Raw genomic sequence first — 23,723 nt, 5'->3', positions numbered from 1 at the left:
CATACTTTTTTTTTAATTTATAGAGCTGGCTTTGTTGCTGTTCTTTACACTGGTTTCTTCTGTCTGGTTTTAGTAATGTGTGCAGAATTGTAGATGCCATTTCAAGGAAAGGCCTCTCTGCTGCCTTTATACAGACAAATGATTTCTTTTAGTCCTTTGTTCAGTTTTTTTTTTCCTCTGCTTTTTTCTTTTCATTCACTTTTCCTTCTGATTAATGTATTATTTTAGCATAATTTTTGCCTTTCAGCATCAGTCTCTTACTGTGAGCTAACGTTTATCATTCTCACATCTCTTCTCCATCCTCCCCTCCCCAATATGGCCAGTATTATCTGTGCTGGTTTTTATATTTATGCTCTTTTATGACTTTCTATTTGTCTGTTGCATTTCTGAATCTTTTCTATTTTCAACTCCTGCAAGAAGTTATTCCAATTTGTATGTAACTGTCACCTAAACAGTTTCTACTGTTGATTGTTTTGGCTCAGAACAGAATGCCCGGGTGGTAAACAGCCTTATAAGCTTAGCAGAGGCTAAACTTTTCCATCTTTCAACATGAGGAACTCTCAATTCTGATATGAATTATTTGTCTTTTCTTCTACATCAGTGTTAGAGTCAGTCTGGATCGTTGCTGGCAAATTGAGTCTGTTTGGGTCAAGCTGACCTCCCCCAGAAGTTTAGTAGTTTTGGATTTCTGCAAGGATCTCATTCTTTCTTTTCTAATATTTCTCAATTATGCCATGCTACTTATACCAGTACATAGATTTTACTTAGATAAGTTTTGTTACTTTCTCTAAATTCTTTAAATTATCCCTTATCCACTGTTTAAAAAGTACCTATGAATATCTGAAGGTTTTTTGATAATTAAGTATTCCTTAATTTACAACTGTGGTACTTATTTTTGTTATGGCACAAGCAAAAAAAAGTGTAAGTACATAATTTGATCACTTGGACCAGGTTTGAGGCAATTCGTGCTACTGATTGAATTTTGAAGTTTCATCTTTTTCTTTTGCTAATTTCTGTGAAGTAAATGTGTAGGATACATTGTTACTGATATATTTTCATTTTATTTTTTTCCCCTTCAACTTTTATGCATATTGGGAAGTTCAGTCTGTTTTGCAAACACTTACTAATGCTATAATACCTTTTCCCATATCTCCCTGCTCAAATTTTTACTGTTATTGATTGAAGATTCAATTGAGAAATGTGTTTAGAACCCTGCTTTCTGTGGTAATCATAGAAGTCAGTGGGAAGACAAGAAAATTGTATTGAAAGAAATTGTGTGCGTGTGTGTTTTGTGTTTCAGCATAGATTATCTCTGCCAAAATAATAGCTGTCATTTTGTTCTTGTTATATTAGTGGCCTGTAGCTTACTACTACCCCTTTTGCCTTGCTTTTGTCCATTTGTCTATTTGTGAGTAGAAAAAGAATTTTGTGAAGGGCCATAATTTGGGGGCTTTATTATGCTAATAAAATCAATATTTTGTTATCTATTTAAATTAAATATTTCAAGATGGTGACCCCACTCTACCCTTGTATCAAAGCTGGAGACCTTAACATTCAGTGACTTTGAAACTTGAGTTCTGTTTAGAATTTCACGTCATGCCTGTCGCAGGAGAAAAAGATGGAAAATGTATACGCTGAGCCTATAGGACTTCCTGCAGTGCTTATTAATCCTTTATGGATCATTTGAAATGTTTCTAGTTTATTTAAGCTTTGCTGCTTGTATCAGATTGTTCCTGCAAAAAAAAAGGGAAAAGTGATCATGCTTTGAATTTTTAAAAATGATCTCACTTTCAAGCAAAAGCACTTTTATGCTCCATTAGAGTTGAATTTGCCAAACTCTTACATCGCATTAACACAAGCTTTACTGGATAGATAAACGTGTTGTTCAGGGACTGACTAGAACTTTACCAAACTGCATATTAAGATTTTATCATCTTGCAATTTTTTGTCTCGAATATTTTCATCATGCAAATAGAGGGATTAGACAAAAATATTTAATTAAGAAACTGCAGCACAGTTCTTATGTATTAACAGAGGATAGAAAACAAGAAAATCAAATTTGATGGTTTGGTATAAGACTAGAGTTTTGTTAAACTCCCAAGTGTGCCATCTTTTGCAAAGAACCAGTTAAAGTTTATGCACATAATTGAGGCTCTGCTTTTTGTGTTTCACTGCTGTGATAGAGTTCTAGAATAAATGCATTATGATTTATAGCTTGTGGAAAAAAATTTTAGATCCACAGGCAGGAGATGAAAACTCTGGGTTGAATTATCTTGGTGTCAAATTAAGAACTAGTCTCCACATGAAATGCAGTAGCAAATGGGTGAGCTTGGCATTGAATTCACTGCACTTCACAGGGATAGAGAGGCCTGTGCATCCCTTTGGAAATGGTCTGAAGGTTGACATATCCACATTTTTTTTTCTGAGATCATCTCAATATATATTTTCTCAATATATAATTTCTTTGTTTAACTAGTAATTATATTTATGAATGGTTGTATTCTCACTGTAAGTGCTACTTTCAGGGAACTTTTTTGTTGTGTTTGCCAGTGCAACTAAGATCTTTATAATAATGAATTCATTATATCTTCTAGTTTTACTATTTCTGTAATATTTTAATATGCTCTCCGCCCAGAATGTTGTTTTTCAGGCATGGGTTCTATGAAAATTCTGCCTTAAAAATCAGCAGCTTTAGAGCAAAATGGAAAATTATGTGCACTTAGTCTTAAAAAAGTTTTTTGTAAGAAATCGCATTCAGTGTTAGAATCTTAGCTTATCTTTTTCAGTTTCTTTTACTTTGTGTGTTTTATTACATAAGAGAGTGGGTTAGTATCAATATGAAGTAAAAACACCTTTTATGTGTTTATATCCTCTTACAAAATGCTTATTACCATAGTAACAGAGGGGGCCTATTAGCTGAGTATATTTCTTTAAATATTTCTAAAACATACATTAAGTACTCTCTACATTTTACACCCATACATTATGTGTGTATGTGATCTTTAATTCCATTTACAAAACCCCCCACAATGAAAAAAAAAAAAAAAATCCAAAACCAGACAAACTAAAACCACCAAAGGAAACAAAACTATTTGGAGTATCAGCCTAAAGTTTCACACACTGTTTTTCTAAGGGTGTGTTCTCTGACTTAAAATTCCATCCGCAGAAATTTAAAAAAAAAAGAAAATTTTAATTTAATATGGGTGTTTGTGGATATGTATCACATATGTAAATACATACAGATATACGTATACACACTGATTCTGTCTGATGGAATTTGGGAAACAATTGGAATATTTTTTCCCTGAAAATATAGACTAAGTAGTCTAAATTGTTGGTAGTGTTTGCTTTTTATTTGTTGCCCACTTTTTCCATTCTCCGACCTCTCTCATTTGTCTCTATTGCTGTCTTCTTGAGTTTTTGAGGAATGAACACCTGAGTTGTTCTAAAGCAAATTTAAAAGAAAAAAAAAAAGCCTTAAAGATTGGTGTTTGAGGAGAGGAAGATTTAATTCAAAAAGATAAGAGGTAACTTACCAGAGAAGTCAAGTTAAATTATTCTGGTTAACAGATATCTGGATGATAAGGGAGTGGCGTAGGTGTCATCATTTTGCTGCAGATTATTCTTTCTAAAGATAATGGTCTTCCCCCAGGCCGTGCATCAGCCCAGACAAAGGGTGTATCAGCCTTTCCCTACAGAATATAAACATCTGGATTAGTTTACTTGGACTACATACCTACATATTTCTTGTAATGCAGGGTGAGATGAGAGGTTCTACCATAACCTTCTCCATGTTCTCCTGCTGGACATCTCTAGGCAGAATCTTGCCAACCAGACCAAGGGGCCTGTTGCTGGTAGCATGGGATGTGATGAGAGAAGCAAAAGCATTCTGCTGGCTCATGTTCAGTTCAGGTTCACCAGTCATATGCCATCAGCAAAGTCACCAGGGATACTCTGTTCTCCATCACACAAATCACCAGTAGAAGATCCTGAATGGGACTGGAGCCCAGGGCTACACTGCTATTTTCTGGTCTCCAACTAGATTCTGTACCACTGGTCACCATGCTGGGCCCAGACATTGAGTCAGTTTTCAAGCCATCAAGGTTTCCTGAGCACTGGCTGATGTGATTCCTTTCTTTAGATTTAAGTACACTATGCTGGCTGTTGCTTTTCTCCCATGAATACACCTACTTGTTTTCCTGTGGTCACCTCTCAGTCCCCTTCTGTGATGGTAAGAGACTGCTCTTCAAGGTTTGTTGCTATTATTCTTTTTTCAACACCTTCAGGTGGTTTATGGCTCTTCAGCATAGAAGGTTCTTTTTTTTTTGGTTGTTTTTTATTGTTGTTTTGTTGGTTTTTTTTACTCTTGCCACCAGGCTTGCGTGTGCTCCAGTATCATTCTCACCCATGTATTTGAAGAAATTCAGCTAATTTCTCATACTCAGTTCATCACTATTCAATCTCTACATCTTGCTAGGCCTGCCTTTAAAGCTGATGTTGAATAACTTGTCTGCCATGACTCCTTTTCAGGTGGTAATTTCTGGCATACAGTATTTCCTTTCTGTAGGTGTGAACTGTAGTCTTTGTTCCCAGTGTGTCGCTTTTGTTTCGCTGAACTAATGTGTATTTTGTGTCAAATGAACAAGGTTTTCCAAAACAACTTCTTCATGCTTATCATTATTTGCTGTTCTGCTTTTGTCATCTGTGAATTTTGTCTAAATTGATTCCTCTCTTCTACTAATCAGTGGTGTAAAAAGAGTGAATGTAACCTTTTTGTTGTGATACACCAGCACAATCCCTCTACATTCCATATTGACAAATGCTTACTTGACTGTCATTGCTTTGTGTCTCATGGACAATTGATTTTCTTGAGATGCTTCAACTTTGCATCTCTTAATCTATTTCATGTGTACTTCATTATCACTGTGCAATCCTAATTTAATGCAGTGTCCTTTGAAAGTAAATCAAATGTCATTCAAGAGATTATTTGTAGTGTATCTGCCTTTCTTGACCAAACCTGTAATCTTACCAAAAAAAATGACCTACCATGTTTGTTTGAGGCTTTTCTACACAAAAATATTGTCTGATGTTAATTCCATTCCTGTTCTTAAATTCTTGATCCCTTAAAGTCTATATCAGTAGTTCTATTGTTTTTCTCAGGTGAATGTTAGACTGATATATAGAAATAGTTACATGGATAGTTCTGATCTGCTTAACTATTTCAAGGAAATTCGTCATTTTGGTTGATACTGGCTTTCAGTCTTTTGAGGCAGCTTCAAGGGGTTGGCAAGTTCAGTGAGCAGCATCATCTTGGCTCTAATAAGACTGCTGAGTTCCAGCATTTGTTCTATGAATATGCTGAATTTTGAGGGCCTATTAAGTATTTTCTTGTTAGCAAAGCAAAACATAGTTCTTCATCATTATTTGCTACAATGCTGTTACCCTGCGTTTCCTAAATACGGGGAAAAGTTGCATTTCTGTTTTTTTCTGCTGTAAACTATTTTTAGTTTTCATTATATTATTGCTTTGCTTCTACATTCTTAGTTAATATCTAATTTTTCTTATTAGTGTTCTGCTTTGGGAAACTTCTGACTTACGTCAGCAGCTGTTAGCTTCAGTCTCCATTTTTTAGACTTATATTTTATACATTCAAGTTAAAATTTCCTTGTAATTTTCCTTACCTTAAGAGAGAGGATTTTCAAGTTGTTTGGAACTGTTCTTTTACCCATATGAAATACAATGAAGTCATAACATTAGTGTCTAAGTAGTCACAGTCTTATACTCCAGACATTTAATTTTTCTTTACATGTCATAATGAAACTCAGATTTATATTTTTTTAATGACATATTCTCTAGATTTTAGAAAATACTTGTTTTAGAGACTTGGGGCGACATGTATGGTATGTCTGTTGCAAACTCCAAGAAGCTACACCATAGCAGCAAGGTTTTTTTTCTAGCAGACAGCATGTAACAAATAACCTGTTCTGCTCTGAAGTGTTTGCAGTTGGAAAGCTCTCCTGGGCCATACCATTTGGGTATTGAGTTGTTGGCTTTAAGGGCCTTGCAGGTCTTGGTAGCAGCTAACTTGTACAAAAAACAGAAACGCAATGCATTTGAAGGATTATACTTTACCTGTTGATTTTATGCAGCTTGTTCTTACTGAATGTGAATTATTTATTACTAAATAAAAGTTCTGAGTGTTAGATTAAAAATAAACAACCAAAAAATCACTGCAGCAAAAATGTCGTATTATTTTTCTTTCTGTGTCTGTCACCAGAAACAACAAAAACCAGTCAGTCTTTCCCCATTCTCATGTTTTTTAGTTCGCTGGGTTTATGACAGGCCCTTATTTCTGTTGAGTTGGCCTTTTTTTAATGCTTACACAGGAGCATCAATTTTTAAAGATCCATCTGGTTACTTTAGTTGGTGTCCAGAATAGTTTAAGAGATTTTCAAAAAAACAACACACAAAAGCCCCACACTTTCTGCTGTTGCTCTCCCTGAACCCTTGTCCTTCTAATTTTCTTCATACTAGCCTCAAAGCAGATGTTAATAAAATCTTCCATATATTACATGGGTATAAATTTTGAAAAAAATAAGTTTTAAAATTTTGAAGCATTGCCACATTTTAGGTGTCTGTGTTGCTGTTTGTATGTCAGATTTGTCTAAAGCTGTTTCTTGGCTGAAATTTTAACCTAAAATGGATTAATATTTTTTCAAAATTAAATAAAACATGTTTTTTTCTGTTTTCATCTAATCCACAACAGCTCTTCAGAGATGCTTTTGTTTATTTCTGACTTCACTTGGCTGCTGGAGATCAGTTCTTTATAGCAAGTAGCAGATAAACTCAGTTTATAATCCTTTTCAATTCTTAATTATTAAAAGTATATAAACTCTCAAAATTTCATCTCCCTTTGACCTCTTGTCTCAATCTCCAGATTGCATCTGGAGCAGGTGGTGTGCCATGTATGAAGATACTCCTCAGAAGGTGTTTGTTATTAACATGGAGATGATACGACCATCAGTCCCTGCTGAAGAAGTGAAGAACTATGCAGTCTTACAGTACAGGAAAAGGCAAATTACATTGAAGTCAGTAGGAAGACAGAACAAGAGCTCTCTTTTTCAAAAAGAATAGGCAGGTCCAAGGCAGAGCTTGAGAGCAACCTAAGGAAACTGGAGGAAAGAGCTGTGGGCAAGTGTTGAGAGGAATTACAGAAATGGAAACCTGAGGAGAAGCCAAGGAGGAAGCCTGACTATCCCATAATACTTAGCAAAAGGTTTTTTGAGATTTTCAAGTGTCTTGCTTGATGCTTAGTTTAATTAACGGTAGCAGGAAGAAAAGTCTCATTTAAGGCGGAGTTAAGTAGAGAAGTATATGTTTATTATCTCAGAATAAAGCATGCTACAGATTTGGTTTATTTATTCCAAATCAAAGTTCCAAAAAAATTAAGTTGCAGTTTAAATGTAGACATCTTGGTGTATGAACCTGCCTAGTGAGGTCCTGAGGGAGAGGGGAAATCTGATGTAATATAAATCGGTTCCATTGAAGCCCACAGGCATGCTTGAATTCTAATCACTTGCTTCTTTTCAGGCATTTCAGTAAAAGCAGTGTCAAAGTTGTTCAGGTGACCTTGTCACACCCAAAATGTAGGTGCTATGGCTTTGAAGTCCTTAACACGCTATGAGGAAGAGTAGATGCTTTATCCTTCTTTCCTCCTTTCTGTTGGATGACTTACACTGTCCTAAGAAAATCCATCTAGATTTGATAATTTTACAAAACTTCAAGAAAAGTTAGTAGTGTGGAGTAGGAGCCTAGGCATGATTAATAATTAAAAACCAAAAAAGCCCCATGAAACCAAGAAACCAACCAAAAATGCTGGCAAGAATTGATTTTAGATGAGGAAAAGAGACTGAAGCATGGCACATTGGAGACTGGAGCTGGACCTAAGTGGTTGTAGATGAAACTAAAAGCAAAGCAGTTGAATTGAGTGGAGTTGGTTGAATTAGAATGTTTAAATATGGTATCTGCTGGATAAGCACCTGGCTGGGCAGATGGGCTTGAAATAGCATGAGGAGGCAGGTGTGGGTGAAGATTGCCTGTGAAAATTTGGGCACAAAACCCAAGCAGTTATATTGGAATGTGTTTGGTTTAATAGAAAAAGAAAAGCATGAGAAAATTCATAAATATTTTTCTCCCTCTGCTGTTGGGAAATACTGGGCAAAATGCATTGCTTTCAGAGAATATAAAAAGTTATTATGGGCACTGTTTATATCAAGATGCAAAATCTGCTTATTCTTTTAAACCCTGTTTTGAAGAAGAATGGATTTTTTTTAAAAAAATTAAAAATAGAAGAGAGATCCTGATACTGCAGAGTTGGACATTTGAAAGTTGAAGATACAGAGTGAATACTGTTTACTGAAGTTTAATGCAGGTCATTTATGTATAGTGTTATCCCACTTTGTGTTTTTTTCAGCGTGTACAGGTAGGACAGCACTTATTAGATGAGCAGCTGGTCTGTGTTTGTTTCTCTCCATTGCATTGTGGATGCTCTTTACCTTATTGAATGCACACACTGAAACTTTGCATAGGATTATTTATTTTCTTGTGGAGTTTTCTGTGGCACACTTACTGTGGGATCAAGTGCCTCTTAAAAATCATCTTTACAAGAGCTGCGTGTTAAGCAACAGGTCAATTATAATTTCTGTTTGTCAAAGAGATGAGGCCTAGAGGAATGAACTTGGAATGTGTTCATAAGTTTGGGTGCCCAATTTGTGGATCAAAGGACCTGTTTTTTCAGTGTATAGTGCTGCCTGAAGAAGAACTTGCAGATTGCAGTTGGGTCTCAACTGATTCCTGAGGTGCTGATTGCTTGTGGGTCCATTGGGGGAACTGGAAGTGACTTGGCCAGCAGCACAGAGAATTTGTGTAGTAGCAGTGGTGTATTTCAGCACCCTCAGGCATGTTCAGTTGACTTTAGCACTTAGTTTTCATCGCTTTCATTTTACTGCATACTCTCTCCAGTGTTCCCAGCACACAGGGATTCAGCTGTAGCTCTTTCTGCTTCGAAAACCTGTTTTATTGTAAAGGCAATCCAGTACTTTAAAAAGAATTAAAATATACATGTGGCCCTTTAAATTGACACGTGATTTTTATATACAGGGAACTGAGATGAGGATTACCCTGGCTTCTGATTGCAGGCTTCTTGATCTTAATGTATTTCAAATCCACTCTGTATGTGAAAAATCTATTGCTAAAGGATGCCATTGCATTTCACAAGGAACATATGCATACATCTGATGACAGGAATTGGTCTGTATAAAGGCACAACTTGTTTTAATTAATGATATCATGAAAATTAAGCTCTCAATCATTCAATCAGCTCACTGTGGCATAATAAATTTTTCAGCACAGAACTTGTGTTCCAGTAAAATATAGCAAATTTAGTGTGGCATCCATTGGTAACATGTAGTACACTATTTTCAGCAATTTTTTTTTTCTTAGGTGAAATAATTTCTCTATATTTAAAAGCTATTTCTGAAAATTTGGTTTTAGTGTGATTTTTTTGGAGTCTTACTCTAGAAGCCTATACTGTAAACTATGCTGTAACAGTAAGTTCCTTACAATTGTAAAGAAATAAAGTTTAAAAATAGTACTTTATTGTGTTTTATAATTCTATTCATTGGAAAATGTTTTAATGTAAGTAGTGTAAGTATTCTGTTAGAAGCCACCCAGCCATATAATTTTAATAGATTTTTGTTTTCTTTTTAAGCAGCTGTTTCCTCTCTGATTTGGATTTTAATCATGACTTGACTTAAGCTTTCATGTCTTATTTATGCTGCCAGGAGAGAACTTGAGCACTAGTTTACTTAATTATTTGCTGTGCAACAGCTGCTAATATTAAAAACAGAAAAAAAAAAACCACAAAAAATGCCATCTCATCTTTAGGTCTGTTGTGGACAAAAAAAGCAAAGGCAGGAAGGATGACTGTAGCTACCCTGTCTGCTTGGCACCGTCTTCCTCCTCCTCCTCCTCATCTCTCTCTCACTTTCAGTTTTCAGTGTAATGAAGAGCAGGAGAACAATATTCTGTAATTAAGGATTCCATTAAGTTGAAGAAAAGAGCAAATGGAGTTGTTTGTTCTCCTAGCTGAAAAAATTTGTCTGGGGTGGGGGTTAGTGGTAGTAGTGTAGAGAGAGAGAGAGGTGGGTGGAGAGACTAAGTCAGGGCTGTTTGTTGAATATACTGTTAAGGACTGTTACCATCCTAATTAATCAAGTTAGAAATTACAGCTGTAGTCGGTTTCCCCCCAATTCTTGTTATCAATTTTCTTCTCTTTTGAGACAAAGCAAATATAAATTTTGTGTTCATTTGTCATTCGTTCTTTGACTTCAGCATCTCTGAAAATAACAATGTAGCACAAAAGACCAGTATTTACCTAGTTGTAATGTGGGTTGCCATGGTGTTTTGCAAATTATTGCAATTATGTTCACCATGCGAGTCGCCCTTGGTAACTGGCGAAAAAACTGATAATCCTGTTTTGAACAAAAGGTCAAATTGCTGAATAGAAAGTCTTGATTAACTAAAAGATGTACAAAGTGGAATTATTTCCTACCATTCAGAAATAGTTCTTGATCGGGTTTGGGGGAGGGGGTGAGTAAGTACATCTGATTACTGAAGTACAAAGCATTGAAAGGATGTTGTCTTGAGCCTTTCATGTAGTCTTAATGGTGGCTTTTTTGTCAAATTTACCCATTTGCGGCATTGAAAGAGGCAGCTGCATTTAAGCTTGAGAGATGGTGCTTTTTCAAGAGTTCAGTGCATGGAAAGTTCTCAGCAGTATCTGCAGTTTACTATTAGACCTTCAGCTATTAAAACTGATGTGCTGCATTTGAGCCCATAGCTCTTGGTGCTTGTAAAACCCTCTGACTGATGATCTAATAAAGTGCTCTTACCGGACAATCTCTGATCAGATACTTTAGGGGAAAAAAAAATAACCACAGCTCTGAAAAGGGTGGAGGTAGAAACACATGGCTGTACTGAAAAGTTTGCTTTTGTAATCTGTGGTGGAAATGTTAGTAAATAAGACTGTATATTCAGTTTAAGTATTTTAAAGACCCAATGTATTGTTCCAGAATTAATTTTTATTTACATTTACAAAAGCAAAAATCAAGCAGAAAATATGAAAAGTTTTCATAATAACCAGTCTCCAACAGTTACATACAAGTATATAGAGGGAATGGTTTCCTGCACTTTAGTGCTGTGAATTTCTTTTCGTCTTTCCTTTATTTTTCTTGTAGGGGTAGCAGGGGAAGGGAGGGAAGAGGTGAGGAGGATTACGGAGTTTTCTTTTTTAATTATTTCTACTTTTTGTTTTTTAAATAGCTACCTGGAAATTAATTCTCAAAACTTTGGAGAGCCTGTGTGAGAGCAGCATGAAAGCAAAGTAAACCTGAACAAGTTTGTGGGTTTACATTCTGCATCACCTAGCAACCCCCTGGCTCAGCCAGTTCTCTCGTCTGCCCCCAGTCCTGTTTACAGACCATTCAGACTGCTCTTCGAAACCATGAAAGATATTCAGTTTCATTAGTGCCATTCTCAAGGAGAAAATAATTAAACTTAAATGAACAAACACTGCTTAGTGTTGCTTTAAAGTTCTCTAGTTTAAGGTGACCAGACTGTTGAGACCCCTTTCTCTGCCATTACCTTTAACTCTTTTGAGATCCTCTGAACTTAAATACCCATGTATGTGCATTACCACCTCTAAAGTTTTTGGAACTCTGTTAACTCTTTCAGTATTCAGAGATGTTTGTAACCATATTGCAAAGATAAATGCTTCACATAAACAATCTTTTTGTCTCTTTACCAGCTTGAAATATATACTAGAGTTGACAAACCTTACTGTAGGTGCCATGTATATGAGCAAAACCTTTGTGTGTTCTATATTACATCTGATGTCTTGCAGGAAGTTCATCATGACAAGTCTGAAAAATTCAAGGACTGTACAAAAATTTGAGGGGAGAAGGAAAATAACAGAATTGTGTAGTAATTGAGGGCAGTAGAGTGTTTTTAGCTTTCTAACCAAACTAGAGGTATAGTTTTTAAGAAATCTTTTGCGTTCTTACTGTTTGTATGTTGTTAGACTCCTTGACAAGCAGTACATGGATGGGCTGTATGAGCTCTTTGTGCTTTGTTGATAGTTGACAGACAAAGCAAAATTCTTTCTGAAGCAAGGTACTGTACTTAGTTGTGACCTATTGTAGCCTAAGAATATGGCTTCCTTTGAGTTGTGTGAATAGGGAGAGTATTTTGGCAGAATGGACTTAAATGTCCTTCTAGAGGTTTTTGCTCTCAAGTACAGAAATCTGTAGGGCTTCTTTCACTGATCCTTTTCTCAATTTAGTTTTCCATGTGTAGTCATTTTAGGTATGTAGTCTCTCAGGTGCTTGCTCAAGGTCCAGTTTAGCTGTTTTCTGTTTGTCTTAAGTGAAATAAAATTGTTGGTAATAGCTGGGTCTCTTTGTGAGTGGCGTGTCAGCGTGAGAACACTTTTTAATCTTTTGTGCTGCATTTTGGTGCCTAGAACCTTATTTTAGTGAAGATAAGAAGACCAAGGTATTGGATTTGATGTGAAGTAAAGCAGAACATATTTGCTAATTTAGTTTGTAATGTACAACTGTTAAGGTTGGAATTTGTCCACTTGTGGTGCTATTACATGTGCTAAAATGAGGGCCACTGTTTGTATCAAATCTATCACAAGGGTTTCAAGTGCTCTATTATCCTTTCAGCAGGCTGATGATGGAGCCTGGGCTTTGCACAAATGAGATCAATAAGTTTCAAATAACATTTATGAAATGACATGTGACTGTACATCTAAAGGTATCTTGAAAAAAATCAATTTTTAATAACATGTAAAACTCTTACATTGACCTACAAGATATTTTTCACTTACATCTTGTTTGATAATTTTGTTTAAAACATTTTTTATGTTAGCTTGAGTGTTTCAGTTCTTGGGGGAGGGGATGCAGGCTAAGGTGCATTTCTTGCTTCTTCAGTTATCTCTTGTTTTGATCACATACACACACCTCCAAAACTTTCAGTGGTAAAACTGATATAACAGATAATGCTAAGAATAATATTTTCTTGGAAATAATAAGTTTTCTTTTGATCTTGGGTGGTTTCCTCCTTTTTTAATTTTTTTTTTCCAGTTATAGATTAGAATACAATTTAAGTTCTATTGTTTTGGAATATTCAGAATTTCAAAATACCATTCTTGAAACTCTACAGACTTTCATTTTTGGTAGCCTTTAAACAGGCATTTGATATTCTGTGGCTGACTTTGCCTCACAACAGTGATGTATTGCTGATTGGACTGTGAGATACACAAGTTCTGAAGGAACTCCTAAAAAGTATGCTATGGGACAGAATTTTGTTATGGGTAAATCCTCAAATTTATGGCCATGTTCCATAAAATCCAAAGGGATTCACTTCCCAAATGGCCACCTGGAAGCTACATCAGAGCTTTTACCATTCTATTATCACCAGCTTTTTTAAGATAGAAGGACATTTTGTATTCTGAGAAATTCAGGTGCTGTTTATGTCCTCATTCATGCTTTCTTTAAGGTAGCAAGTCAGTGTAGCTACCTTGCCTTCAATTACCATTTGTGTAGTTGTTTTGGACCTTTCCAGCTGGTTCTGTGAAAGTGTAGTTTCCATTGATGCTAGGTGCCCTTGGGGTGGCAGTTTTCCACTGGAGAACTGGGACAACAGATGCAAGTGTCTCTGGGAACTGGAATGTTTTGGAGTGAGTGTCCTTCTCTTTTGCCAGCATTGAGTGTTAAAGTGATCATTTGCCTTCGACTTGGAAGTTGCTGGCTAAGTAACTAAGCTTCAATTTGATAGCATCATTTAATGTGGGTCATGTGATAATACTGGGTATATAACCAGTCTTCTCCAGGACCTGTACTGCTTTCAAGTAATACACTTTCAAAAGCATATTTCCTCATTTTATCTTTGATTTAAGAGAAAGCTTTGCATTTTTCCTAAGAGATCATGTCTATCTTTCATCAGCCTGGATAATGCAGAATTCTAGAGGAGGAGAGTGAGCCTTCAGGAAAGGAATTTCCTTTCTATATAAGAGTTTTTGTTACCCACTTCATCCCACAGCTGAATTCTGATCAGTTATATAGGCCAAAACTCAAGAATCTCTGAAAATAAGGAAATGCTTAGAAAAGCAATTGAATTCATATCATCCAACTTCCATTGAAGTGAGGCAGCATGAAATGGAGTGTGAAATGCTGTGGTCACTGTTTACATTTTCCCTAAATTGGATGATCAGGTAGCATCTGACTAAAAATACTCATACTGGGAAATGTAACCTATTTTTTTCTGGATGAGAAGCTAGCTACGATATTTATTGTACTGAAAAAGAAAAGTTAATATGATCTCAATCGCCAAGAGTGAGTTGATAAAATAGGTCCTCCTCTTGTGATCTGAATAGTCATACACCATGCTGGATCTGTGATCAGATTTCTTAATGCATTACAGTTAGCTTTATGTATAAATTTCAGGAACTAATTTCAGTTGCTGCTACTATAATAGTTACTAAAACTATTTGCTTTGCCAAAATGTACACACCTAACAAAGTGTCGGAAAACATAGAATAAGCATGCCCTGGGTAAGGGATTAAAGCTACAGAGTAAATGTATAAAGAATTTATGCTAACCTAAAATGTTTCACTATTCAAAGCATATGCTGTGATGTTCTTCATCTGCAACAAGCTTGGCAGCATGTTTAACATGGTACCTATTCCACTTAAAATAAGAAAAGTTCTAGTCAGCCAGCATCAGTAGTGGGCTGTTGACCCAGTTCCTTTTATAAAACAATTTATTTAAAGAGTCTGTAAAATATCAAAGGGATTTATTATTCAGAGATGATTAAATGTTACAATGGTACAAAACCTGAAAATATTCTTGAAAATCACCTTTGTCTTATATACTCAAATTGGAGTGCAAATATTTCAACTTAGTTCTAAGAGGATTTTGACTTAAAAGTTTCAGTTACACCTGACAGAGAGAGCTTGCACACACTCTTTGCTGTGAAATTATTTTACATTTTAGAATTCTCACATGGAGTTCAGACTTACCTCTTCTCTAGCAAGCAAGGGATCTCTTGAACATAACATTAGGGCTTTTGATTTAGTAGGATTTGATCTCCTTGTAGTAACATATTAAAGAAATGGAGAGAGCTTCTCCATCAATTTTTTTGTTGAAGTGAAAAGAAGGCTGGAATGCCTGACATATCAATAACAATGTCTCTCCATATACTACTTTGAGATCTCAGTATGTCCAAGCTCTCTAATGGAAGAGGCTTTGCAAGTCCCCTGGATTTCCTTCACAAATAAATTGAGATCTCTGTCATGGTGTTACATGTGCATGTTTTCACCAGTGCTTGGTAACTGATTTGCTTGGAAAATATCAGGCTTTGAAGGACCCTGGAAAAGTGCCGACCCATAATTCTGCATCAGTGTTTGCTTTTAACTTCATTACTCCATTTTTTAGGGTTGGTTTGCATGAGTCTTGTAAATAGTGTGCCTGTTTATTACTTATCAAGGAGATATTTCTTGATAGGAAAAATGCCAAAACAGAGAATATGCTTCTTATAAAGGCTTAATTTCTGATGGTGGTCATTTTCCTAGGGGGAAGCAAAGAAGGGAAGCCTCATGGCTCATTTTCCAGATATGTTATGCTCTTCTGCGGCAGCACCTTCTTTTTGTTTCTCTCAATTTATTTTTTTTTTCTGACAATATTGTCTAAGAATTTTGCCTTTATGAAGAATTTTCTTAATCTTTTCTTTCCTGTGTCCGTAGAGGGGGGGTGACCATGAGGTGGGTTTTTAAACATCATGAGGTCCCTTTCATATGTTCATCCAGTCTTACATAAATTCAGATAATCTCATGTCCAGGTTGTTGCCATTAGTAGCTGCAAGTTCCAGAGGAGTGGCTGTGTCTGCTCAGGCTGTCAGGAGACACACGGACTTGACAAAGTCAGGTGTCCTTAAGGTATCACCTGTGAGGAGCCCTCCTGATCTAAGTGTTCTACACTGACTCTGCCTTGGTAGTCTCACAGATAAGTTACTCCATCCATAAGATCATTCAAGCAGCTCTCTGATGTGACTTTGTACTTGCTCTGGAGGGACATTCAAGATGAAGCAGCTATGGAACAGGCACAGAACAGACAGGCACCAGGACCCTGCAGAGTTACTGTTCCTGCTAGAGAGGTGTGTGTTTCTGATTATACCAGTTCTGACCTCAGCAGGTCCTCCATCTGGAAAAACCTTTTCAAAAGTTAAATGAGTCTGTGACTTTCTTGTGTCTAGCAGCAGTAGGACCGGTTTGTTTACAATAGTGCATCCTCTGAGGTTTTTATCAGGTTAATTTCCTTACAAAAATGTGGGGTGTTGCCTGAGGAACCTACGCTATACTGAACTTAACTGGAGTGGTGGAATCACTGTCCCTGGAGGTGTTCAAAAGCTGTGTGGGTGTGGCAGCTGGCCTGCTGCGATAGTGGCTAGACTCCGGTCTTAGAGGTCTTTTCCAAAGCTAATGATTCTATGATTCACATTACTAAGTGGGTAAAGTTTACTGGTGGAGTCTTATTTCACTATTTATGATAGCATTCCTGACCTGAGGGGATTTCTTCTTGGTAGCAGTGGCAGGTAGGTGGCACTCGGGTCTGCTTTGTCTGCTGAAATTCCAGTGCATCACCTTAGTTCTCACATTATCGCTCAGACTTTCATTGCTGCTGGTATCTCACCAAGGTGGGGCAGATGCATTGGATTGTGCCAGTATTATTACTAGAGTGTTTCTTTGTTCTGAACAGGCAAGAAAGCAGATTAGACGCTGAAATTACTTCAAAGTAATTTGATTTCTGGTACGCAGCAGAAAAACTCAACACAAGAGCTCATCTTTAAGTCAATATTCATATCACCTTTCACACTGGAAGTGTGAAATCATGATGTAATCTTCAAAAGATGTAGTTACTACTGATAGTCAAAACACTGGCCAAAGAATATGCAAACAAAGGATGTGGTTCTAGTTCCTGAAATGTTGTCTATTACTGTAGGAAAGTTTGTCTGTTCCCCCAAACACTCAGCTGTTTACAGAACACACAGGTGGGACAGGGAGAACACACCATACATGTGGAACAAATTATTGCAATTAGAACTGGTAGCTTTCAGGTCACTGAGTTAAGGCCTCTGTTGCCATGATGAACTGCCTGATTCAACTTCATAAAATCATCTGTCTTTTAATATTGCTTGGAGAGATCAATAGATTTGATAGTGTATCCAGTAATGCAGTATTGGTGGAACCTCATCCTTCCAGAGGATTTCAAGCCACTTCAGCCAGGTTTTCCCTGTTAGGCAGTACTATCCATAATAATGGATGGTGTCAGGAAAGTTTTGAAGCTTCTGGTCTTGCAATGAGTGGAAATAATATGCTTTTGTAAGAGTGGTATGAAAAGAAAGGCCAGTGTGAGGTGCAGGTGTCCCGATTAGCAAGTCACAATGGTACCTGGATCAGAAAAATCTTTGTTGCGCTGTCTCACATTCAGCCTTCCAAAAACTGGTTTTTTGATTGGTGACATCAGCAGCAGGCTGAAGCTGGCTGGCTAGGATAGCATGTTCAGGCTGGCTTTCTGTGCTTTCTGTGCTTCTGGTGCGTTCGATGGTGTAAGGTGACAACTTCAGCGCTGCAGTGCTGGAGACATGGGTTTGGGGTGTAATGTGCTCAGATATACCAGCCATCTGAGATTGGGCATCATCCACCAAGACCCCATTTTCAAAAATCCACATTTATATTGTCTTCAATGGGGAGGAAGAGTCCAGAGAAACGAGCGTGGATTACAAGTAAATTCAACTCTGAACTAACTGATAGTGACTTATGAATAATTTTCAGTGCTTGCAGCTTTCTGCTTTTTACCAGCGCATTTTGTCATTCCACGTGAATCTTTAAAGTGTTATAGTGCCTCAGCATCCAGACTATCTAAAGGCAGGAACAGATGCAGAACTGAAGTGTCTTAGAGAAGCACATTCAGTCCTCTACTGTAGCAGGCGCAACCAAGCTACATTGTCAAATGTAATTTGTAAAAATTATTAAGATAAAGCTCAGTAAATGCATGTTGTTGACCCCTGCAACTTCTGTTTGAAAGGCTGTTGCAAAACCACTTGCCTATGTATTTTGGGGTAATATTTCTAATGCTTGTTGATCATTAGAATGGGAGAGGCTAATTCTCAAGAACAGACTTACAAAGAAACAAAAATTACTTTTGACTTGCAAATTTCTCCCTATTAGCTACAGTTCATGGACTTAATACTCTTCAAGGATTTTTCTTTTATATTGTGCATGTATTTCAGGGTTTTTCTTGCATGCTTTTTTATATTTTAAAATGAACTAAGCATTTGTGGCCATGATGTTTGGAAACCCTAGTTGCTTTTTTTCCCCCCTCTGACAACTTGTATTTCATTTCCCACAGTGTTGCAGATACCAAGTAGAACAAAGCTGAAGGTTCCCTATTATGATTTTGTTTGATCTACTGCAAATTAATTTACAGACTCAGTGATAGCTGCTGGGAAATGAAGGATTGGTTTTGTTTGGTCAGTGAAGATGACAGGCATGGATCAAATAAGGGTTAACAATAATGCACTTGAACAGATTGAATCAGAACATAATGCATGTATTGAATTTGATTGCAACATGCATGTCCATGGAAAAGGTTTTTGTTTAAAAGAAATCAAGGCTATGGCTTAATTATCAAAGCAAAACAAGAGACATAAAGAGCTACATGTTTCTGATACTCCTTTTTTCAAAAATAGCTCCCTTCACACAGTTATCTACATGTTTAATTTCCATGCATAATAGCAACAGTTATTGTTGTCATTTGTTACGAGAGATTAACAGATAGAAAGTACAAACGCAAATAAGGCCTGAATAGAGAGGTGACAAAGAAGAAAAGACCTCTTTACTGTTAATTATAACTGGTGGGAAGTCTATACAAATGACATTAACTGTTTTCTATATGAATTGAAGTGACATCCAGTTTGTTCTCAAACATGTGTATCTACTCAACACATTTGGGCATTTTATTGTACACAATAACTTAAATCTTTGTTTTTTGAATATAGTTTATTGAGAAATGTACTGCTCAGTAAAACTTGTATATTTTGATCATTATTTCTTAGTAGCTGAAAACAAGCCTAATAGTAAGCTGTTGAATTTAAGTGGTTATTTTTATCCTAAGCTTTAGTTTAGTCAGGGGGTTTTCAGTCTTTTCACCTGTTTTTTGTAACCAGCAGAGCCTCCCAGTGCTTTCTTCAACAGTGACTGCATTAGACTGAAACAATTGCATAAAGAAACTGGCTTCAAATGTCATTACTCAGTGGTTGTTTGAGAGGACTTTCTATGCATTCCCTTATAAGACAGTAGAAGCTGTACCTTGTGAGTGGTGTAGTCCTTTGTTTCATAATTGTTAGCTAAAAAGGCCAATAGGTGGCAGAAAACACAGTTACTTTTATCATACATTATTTTCATGGTTGTCTATTTTTGAATATTCTGTTCACCTGAAGCTGGGATGCTGCTCCCATTCCAGGCTTTGTTTTTTCATTCCCATGCTTTTGCATTCCATAACAAACCATCTTACTATCTGGAAGTTTCCATTGTTTGTTTTTCTAATATAACAAATTGTTTCAAAGTTCATATGTAGTAATTTAATATGTTTTGAGTCATGAATGTTCTCTTTGTGCACACAGAATCTGTTCATAGTTACAGCTGACACAATTAAGTTCTTCAACAGGAGGGTTTTGGAATGGGTGAGGACACCCTCCACACCTCCCCCTGCCTGGCTGTGTATTTTAAGGTGCTGTTTATGTCAGATTGCTGCCAGATGTTTCATAGGAGGTAGAGATGCCACAGAATAAACACATTTCCAAGCAGAGCATCTCTTTTGTCTCTAAAAATTAACTTAATGCAAGATCTGTGAGAATTCATTATCCTTACAAAGATGTTTTTGTGTTTTCCCTCACAGTGGCTCTAATGATATTCTTGGTATTCATGTAGGTGAGTGCCTGAAGATCTCAATGCTATCCTTGAATAGCTTTTTTGGTAGGTTATTCCATGTCTGTTTAAACTGAGTTATTCAATCAGTGTGAGACAACAAATAAGCACCTTCCTCTTTTAGAGATAAATCTTAGGTTCATTTGCAAAACCAAAGCCAAGGCCTGTCTTTTTCACTTGAGGCTCATTTGTGCCCACTGACTTCAAAAGACACAGCTCAGATGCCTGTCAGGTCAGGCCCTAAGTTATGATTTCTCATAGTGAACCATGTGTTGATGAAGTAGCTCAGTCTTGGTGAGCAGTGTCTTACGTTGCTAATGTCAGTTCTGAAGTATAGGTCATAAATAAATGGTATATGACAAAGAAAGTGGTACTAGGACTGCTAGGGCAACAGTTGTGCAAGAGACCAAATCACAGAAGGTTTTTGAATTTTTGACATTTTCTCACTGTGCAGTTTTAAACTGATATTGCTGATCTACATAACAGTAAAGTTTATGCTTAGTGGTCCGATACACTGACCATATTGTTTCCAAAACCCCTTACTTTATTAAGAGAGTCTAGAGCGGGGAGAATTTCTGCTTCCCAAAATCTGTTAGGTGAATTGCTTTTGGAGATGCTTTTTTCTTTATCCATTTACTATAAATGGTTCATGGGGTAAACTAATAGATAATAATGGATAAGCTTAACTGGGTATCAGGCTTTAGATGTCAGAGCTGGGTGAAATCAATTTAACTGCATAAGTAAATACACTCTTTCCATTCCTGCACTGTGGGCTTAAACACACATTTCAGGAAGTGCTATATACATTGATATTTCCTTGATGTTCTTCACAGTTTTTCTGGTCTGTCTGTATGGACTAAAAGCTCTGCTCCGCAAGGGCAGCAGGAAGTGTTTTGATGGCACCAAGTGGGATAATACTGAGTATACGACATGGCTGTAGAGATGGCGAAAGAGGAGAGGTCTCTGAATAAACAAAGTTATTTGGAAAGGACTTGAGGATTCATCTTAAAAAGATAAAAACTAAAACAGTCTTGGAGTACTTCTGAACTTATTATAGAATATATTTTTAAGTTGCAATCCAAGTGGAAATTATGTAGAAGTCATTGCCAGAGCATAACATTGGGACAGCTTGTCAAAGAGCTAGTGAGAATGGAAGCAAGCAACTTTCTGAGTTGTCCTCTGATTCATAACATTTCTGTCAAAGCACCAGAGATCCAGGTATGATTGGATTTAACTTCCTTGCAGGAGCAACAAAAAATTTGGAAATGGGCAAAAATAACCAGTCACTATGCCCAGCAGAGACATCACCAGTCTGAAATGCAGAGTTTGACAGGGTTGAGCTGCTCAGGGTGGTAAAAGCAGGAACTGCTTAAGAGTTGCAGGAAGACTAAGTTGACTTCTCAGTTAACAATAGAAGCTTATATGCTCTGCCAAGTAAGTGGAAGTGAGGAAATGCTAAAAAAACAAACTTAATTTTGTGTTCAATGTATTATTGACCTAGTTGGGAAGAATAAAATTATAATTCTTGAAAAATAATAAATATTTTTCTGGAAATGACTGCTCAATGCCTAGATGCTCGGTAGTGTGCTCTAGGCAGACAAATTGAGGAGGAAAATGAGCAGAGAAGAAGATGGTAAATAACAGTCTGTTTCTGCATAAATCCATGTTCGTTGGTATCTTGAATACAGTGTGCAGTACTGGTTTCATCTCCCTCCCCAATTGTCCTATTGTCCCACACTCTCTTATTTCCAAAAAGACCTGGGGAGACATTCAGAGAAAGGCAACAAAGATTTGGAGTGGTTTCCAGACAAGGAACAACTAAGGAAATTAGTACTGTGGTTTGGAAAAGACTTTGATTGAAGGTGATGTGATAGATGTGGGGAGGTCTGTAAAATCATGAGTGGCACAAAGAAGGTGAATGCAGAATGATTTTTCCTAGTCTCTCCTGATGCAAGAACTAGAAAGTGTTAAAAGAGAAGCTGTGTGTGTGGGGGTATGTTCAAGAAAAATAAAGTACTTTTCCATATAGATTATGGTTGTTCTGCAGGATGTTGCAGATGCTTAAAGTTTACATGAGTTTGAAAAGCATTTGAAGTTCATTTGGGTCCTTAATGTATCATTAATGTATAAATTCAGTCACCACTGAATACAGAGACCATGATTCAGGGAGCCCTTGAGCTATTTCCAAAAGCTGGAAAAATCTTTGGAAGAGTTTCCTTAAGTATCTTCTGTTGGTGGTTCTTACAGATGATCTTCAATAATTGTTTTTAGCCTATGATTGAACGTGGCACAAGAAGTTCATCCTTACTAGTCCTGGAATCATTCCTTCTTGCATACTCTCTTAAAAGAAGCCTTTTGCATTGTCTCCCTGAGCTGACATAGGACAAACTGTCTCAGATTTTATTTCATTTTAACTTGGGAAAATGTTAGTTTTTCCTAAATGAATCAGTTTATGTTGACATCTTGCTTTTTTCTGAAAAAAAAAACCCAAACAAACCAAAAGCTTGAATAAGAAAGGAAAGCTTCTGCCATCAGGAACCAGAAAACTTAAAACTGGTTCTCCTGTCCAAAGCACAAGCAAAGAAATGGCATTTTACTTAAATATTTAATTTATTTCAAGTCTTGCTGAATGGAGTGTTTTGCTGAATGATCTCCATAGCTAGATAAAATACTCCTGTCATATGTCAGTGTTGTAACTGGAGAAGAGAAAAGCAGGGGTTTTGGTATATTTCAAAGAAGGATTGATTGCAGTGTGGGATTTTGAAGCAAGAAGACTCCAGCTTTGTTGTCTGCCATTAATTGTTTAAACAAGGTCCTTAATGGACCTTCATCTCTGTACATATTACACTGTCAGATTCACAGAAGATGTTAAAGTTGGGATATTTTTCTTTCTTGACTATGATTCATTTTCTAGGTGGAATTAAAACAAGCTATAACTTGAATTTAGGGTAAAATTATTTTTTTTTCTATGTTCTGCCTTTGTGCAGGGTTGGTTAATATGTGAGGAGCCAACTTGCCAGAATCGAACCCGTCGGCTTCCGCTGAGTTTCTCTCGGAGTGGCCCCGTGTGCCAGGCCTGCAAGAAGGCTGTTCTGAGACCAGAGGTGAGTGTCCTGGGACAAAGCTTTGACAGAAGTGGAGTGGGATTCTCCTGAAGCTCACCTGGCTCTCAACTCTGCCTTTCACAGGTAGCAGGATTAAGCAGGAATTTTTAATGAGTTTATTAGTTTAAAGGGGACTGTTTATGCTTTTCCTGCTCCACATTTAAGCTGCATCCTCATTGCTATGAAGAGAGCATGCCATGCAGCTGCTGTGTTTGGAAATTTTCCAGCTGATGAGCATTTGGTCAGCAAACTAGAATTTGCTGGAATTTCTCTGCCAGAATACAGGTAAATTAACATAGACAAACAAACCAAATCTTTCAAACCAAAAACAACCACCTGCTTTTCTTCTGACTGGTTCTTACATGGCTGAATTTGGTGCTGAGGAGCTGGAGGTGAGCTTTCATACCATTATCTGGGGGTACTCTAAGACGGTATTTTCAGGAGATCAGAAGTTCTGGGTTTTGCACATTTGAATTTGGCTCTATGCCTGAAAAATGTAGAAGCTTTTAAAC

At 36.9% G+C, this 23,723-nt stretch overlaps 1 protein-coding gene across 8 annotated transcripts in view; it reads left to right on the top strand.

Moving 5' to 3' along the window:
* POLA1 (DNA polymerase alpha 1, catalytic subunit) overlaps positions 1 to 23,723 on the top strand; it is a 194,555-nt gene that overhangs the window by 109,539 nt on the left and 61,293 nt on the right. For 6 of the 8 annotated variants that reach the window (XM_086879853.1, XM_086879846.1, XM_086879848.1 and 3 more), the window contains exon 35: positions 23,095 to 23,211. In XM_086879853.1, the coding sequence (XP_086735979.1) occupies positions 23,095 to 23,211 (117 nt within the window). Of the gene's footprint in view, positions 1 to 11,382; positions 11,632 to 23,094; positions 23,212 to 23,723 lie in introns of those variants that run through there. The other 2 variants (XM_086879855.1, XM_086879854.1) reach the window with 1 other exon arrangement.

This window comes from Cyanistes caeruleus, chromosome 3, assembly GCF_971803275.1.
Source record: "Cyanistes caeruleus chromosome 3, bCyaCae1.hap1.1, whole genome shotgun sequence".
NCBI lineage: Eukaryota > Metazoa > Chordata > Aves > Passeriformes > Paridae > Cyanistes > Cyanistes caeruleus.
Note: the sequence above shows the minus strand (reverse complement) of the source record. Positions and strands in the feature narration are given on the sequence as shown.